General features: G+C 33.7%; 1 protein-coding gene across 1 annotated transcript in view; it reads right to left on the bottom strand.

Moving 5' to 3' along the window:
- mgat5 (alpha-1,6-mannosylglycoprotein 6-beta-N-acetylglucosaminyltransferase) overlaps positions 1–5,000 on the bottom strand; it is a 53,064-nt gene that overhangs the window by 16,112 nt on the left and 31,952 nt on the right. The window contains exons 6-9 of the mRNA XM_043222422.1: positions 4,500–4,571; positions 3,333–3,494; positions 1,092–1,261; positions 875–1,009 (exon numbers count right to left, since the gene is read on the bottom strand). Of these exons, the coding sequence (XP_043078357.1) occupies positions 875–1,009; positions 1,092–1,261; positions 3,333–3,494; positions 4,500–4,571 (539 nt within the window). The remainder of the gene's footprint in view (positions 1–874; positions 1,010–1,091; positions 1,262–3,332; positions 3,495–4,499; positions 4,572–5,000) is intronic.

The raw sequence follows: 5,000 nt of genomic DNA, 5'->3' as shown, positions 1-5,000 counted from the left end.
ATAAAAGATTTACTCTTCAATCCATAAAACGACTGTTTCCATTCAAAATATAATTTAAGAACAGTGATACAAATTCTTTCACATTTTTTTTTTTTTGTGGTGAAAAAAATAATAAATGATATTACTACTACTACCAATTGTAATGTCTTTATTATGTGCATTTTGATATTTTTCATGACAATTAAGCGCAATTTTCTAGCAAAATTAAATACTATTACAAACAATAATAGTAGCATTATCATTATTAAATACAAAATAATTTATAATAATCAAATATAAAAGATATTACTACTAATAATAACAACAACGGCATTGTTACTCATATCAAAGAAATATTAATAATAATAATTATTTTCATCATTATTGTAATTATTATTTTAAATACTACTACTACTAACAATAATAATATTGTTATGAATACTACTACTACTACTACCAATAATATATTATTATTTTTAATCATCATCATTTTGGCCAGTGAGAGCTGATGAAAACTTTACTGTTGACGAAATAATTTGATTTATAAAAAAATATATATTTTTTGAAGAATCGTACATCTTTCTACACAGATGCAATAATTTGACTACACTTTCTAACACTAGAGGAAGTTATCCATCAGCAAACGATTGTGTTTGGTATCAGCTAACAGATCACATCAGGTCAGACGACCCTGATTGCTCCGTAAACCCAATCCAGGCTGAAATATCAGCGGATGAGATCGACCCAGAAGAGAGTCTGTGTCTGAAGACGGAGATAAAATCAGGAGATCAGGTTCAGACTCACTTCAAGCGGCTTACGCGCTCGATAACGGCCGAGCTTCGCTTTTCTCTGAGCCGAAGAAAAACAATGTCACACTAAAGCGATATGAACTCACTGATAATGGACCCAGGACGGGCCCAGAGTCTTCTTGAACTGAGCCAGACCCACGATGTCTATGTAGATGAGCTCCACAATTTTATCGCCCTTCGTAGGGCAGCTGGACTTGTTGCCCATGACCTTCTTCATGATCCTGGAGACACAGAATTGAATGAAACGACACTGAATAGACCCGACTGAGGGATCGAGGACGGAGCAGAGAGTCGGAGACTCACTCCTTGAGCTCGGCGAGGGACGCTGAGATGCGGATGTCGTGTCCGAGCAGGTAGAGCGTGGTGATCAGGTCGCTCCACTGAACCAGCTCGCCCAGAGGACCGCCGCTGAACGCGTTCTCCGCTATCTTAAAACCAGACTCCTTCGTCAGCAGACCCAGGTGCACCAGGATCTGAGAGAGAAACAAAGCCAAAAAAAGATTTTACACATTCTGTGTCAAAAATGTTATTTAATAGTATAATATATATATATATATATATATATATATATATATATATATATATATATATGATTTATAAAAAAATATATACATTTAAATAAACTAATTAAAATACACTATATTCATATAGGACTATCAACTGAATAATTGCACATTTTTGGTTTACATAATATATGTGTGTGTACTTTGTATAAATCTAATAAAAGCAGAGTTTTTAAATATTACAGTTAACTTCCTAAAAAAAAAAAAAAAAAAAAAAAAAAAATATATATATATATATATATATATATATATATATATATATATATATATACACACACATATATATATAATGTATATATATATAAATATATATATATATATATATATATATATATATATATATACACACACACACACACAAATAAAATGAGTACTTAAATTTTACTTAAGAAAACAATAAATAATAATGTAAATAAATAATTAAATGATAAAATATTTAAATAATTAAATACTAAATAAAACTGTAAAGAAAAAAACAATATGAAATATAAAAACAGTTGCTGTAATGTACTGTTAATTTTAATAAACATGATTTAGTGGTACAATAAAAAACACAAAAATATGAATCCCATAGTATTTTTATTTCAAGTTTCTACAACATTAAATCACACTATATTTTAATGATTAAATTGATGCTCCTGATTTAACTGATCTAATCCCATGAAATTTAATGATTAATATTTGCCTTTAATGGTTTAAATAACATGTTTTTTGCCATCCCTAATGTCTTAACTATGCCTACCGTGAAGAAGTAAATGAGAAGAGAAGGTTGCATTCTGGGGAAAAAACTGCGGGTTGCAGTCTCTTAAATTCTCTGTCATGTCAGAATCTGCACAGTCATACATTTTTTACTCACGGCATTTGTTTTAGTATTAATATCTCAAGGGACTCACACACAGTCACATTTGCGTGGTGGATAAGTATCACCGGAGGTTTATGGGTAACAATGACATGCTTTAAGCTCTAAACAAGCGAGTTTTATTTCAGGCCTGACATCAGGCGGTCTCTAGAGACGCGTGCGCGAGGTTTTGGGTCTCGCTGCGGTGCCCGAACGCAGGTGAAAGAAAAAAGTCAAAGATGCTCCTGGGAAAGTGCATCTATCTGCATTCGTGTGAATTATTCATTTGGAAAAGGGCGGGAACGCCGGCTGCATCGTTCAGGGACGCTAACTCACCACGGCTGAAAAAAGTGACTTCGATTCACTCATTCACGCAATTTTTACTCTCGCATGTCACTTCCGAAAGTGGACGATATTTCGCATCAAAATTAATTGCGATGAATTATATCATTGTCATTTAAAGAGCATGTCTTGCCACTGATTGAATGACAGTATGACAATATAATAGCATAATAATGCAAGTACAAAAACGAATGTTTTATTCGTACAAATTTTTTTAGAAATGTGAAAAAAAAATATATATATTTTTTTTTTTTTTTTATATAACCGATCTGATACTGAAAATTCTTGATACCGATTGGTCGATACCGGCACATTTAAAAAAAAAAAAAAAAAAAGTAGACTTAACATACTATTATAAACTAGGTTTGTGGATAATTCAAATCATTAGTGCACAATATTTTTGTATAAACGTAAACATTTTTTGAAATAACATAGTCATATAAAAGTAAGTAAATCAAAAAACCTTACGAAGTTGTCCTAAGACAAGAATGGGTATTGTTTTGGTTTTTAGGACAACCCTGATGAAAGGTTTTGATCCGCTTCAAATGTAAAAATTTTTTAGTTTTGCGACAACGAATGAATTCTGACTAACCTACAGAAAACACCTCTAACTGGCCACTGCCTGTGATCGACTACACAACTTAACACGACAAAAACTAGTTGTATAAAATCATATAATAATATAAAATAAAAATAAAATCAAATATAATCGGCTCGTAGTGAGTTTTATTTTCGTCACTGATCGCTCAAGGCAGACGTGTTCAGTCAATACCGAGATTGGCCACATGTCTTGAGACTCACCTTTTTGCGCTTGCGGTTGTGGAGGTTTTGTTTGGTGGCAAGGGAGCGGACGGCACTGACCCACGGCTCCTCCATGCGCTTGATCCGCAGCATCATCCAGCGAAACTCCTCGCGCCGCGACATCACGCGGTACAGCTCGTCGAAACTCGTGCGGATCTCCGTCTGCGCGAAAAAACCAACAAAGCGGTTGGTGCGACTGAATTGCGTCGCAGGTGTCGAAACGCATCCCTAATCGCTTCGCTTTCTGTCGACTCTATCTGTAAACTATCCTATCATCTTAAAGTAAAAAAAAAGGAATAAATTACTAGTTACTAATAGCGTTAACTTTGTTAACGAAAACGATGACGAAAAAAAAAACTTTTTTCCCCATGGATACTTTAATCGATTTAATTGACTCAAATACTCGTGCGTTTCGTTGAACTTAACTAAACTTGACTAAACAAAACAGGACTAGGTTTTCCAAATACAATAATTTCAATTTCAATTACATTCAAATGAACTGTAATTAACCGACAAAATAATAAAAGTAATCTCTTGCTTTACTTTTAATAATTACTTTTCAATAATTCATGGACAAAGTTTCAAAAAACTATTTGGACATCATTTATTTGCATTATTATTAGTGTTTATGCGGCCAAAAATCGTACTTCCGGGTTTTTCTTCATGGAACTCCTTATATGGGCATTTCGCATACGAGCACACGCCCCCCCACTCGGCTGCACTGTACTTGAGTCGCACAGGAAGTGTGTTTTTGGTTATAAGGGAAATATAACCTTGTCACGATTGTAGTGTTAGAAGCAGAACATTATTTGTATTTTTATTGCTTACTGTTATCAAAAAATAAACCGCATTGTTCATCGTTCATAAATGCTGGTTAATACATTAATATTATTTGTTAAAAACATTTTAAAAAGGAAGCTGTTTTAATATACTAATCCAACCGCTACCTCAAAAGAAAACTTTTTTTTTAATAACTAATTTATAAAAAGCATTTAATTTTAATTACACTTGAATGTCTTCTTTAAAAAATATGCATTTTTAGAAGCTTTTAAAAATATATATATTTTTTTTTATTAAAATGTATTATTTATGTAATTTTTATGTAACATATTTTATGGACATTTGATCATATTTTGAAGACAGTTTTATCCCCAAAGCATAGCTGACCTGTGTTTTCCTGTCAGCTTCATCAGCATTATTCTTAATCCTCCACGGCAGGCGAGGGCACCAGTTTTCAACCTAACACACACAAAAAAGAGCGAGTTAGCATGCGTCTGAGCTAATGATCACATCTTGTAGACACACTACATCTCATTTCTCTCAGTAGCCTTGCGTATTTACATGAGACCGCTCATTAAACCACCTGATCAATATTTAAATTACACATCAACCTCTAAAGAAAACGAGATTGCCGATATGGAAATGTATGCACATTGCAATGCTTTCAGAACACACACACACACACACACACACACACACACACACACACACACACACACACACACACACACACACACACACACACACACACACACACACACACACACACACACACACACACACACACACACACACACACACATACACACACACACACACACACACACACACATACACACATACACACACACATACACACATACACACACACATACACAGACACGCACA

Source organism: Puntigrus tetrazona, chromosome 22 (genome assembly GCF_018831695.1).
Source record: "Puntigrus tetrazona isolate hp1 chromosome 22, ASM1883169v1, whole genome shotgun sequence".
In the NCBI taxonomy this organism is placed as follows: domain Eukaryota; kingdom Metazoa; phylum Chordata; class Actinopteri; order Cypriniformes; family Cyprinidae; genus Puntigrus; species Puntigrus tetrazona.
This window is presented reverse-complemented; position numbering and strand designations above follow the sequence as displayed.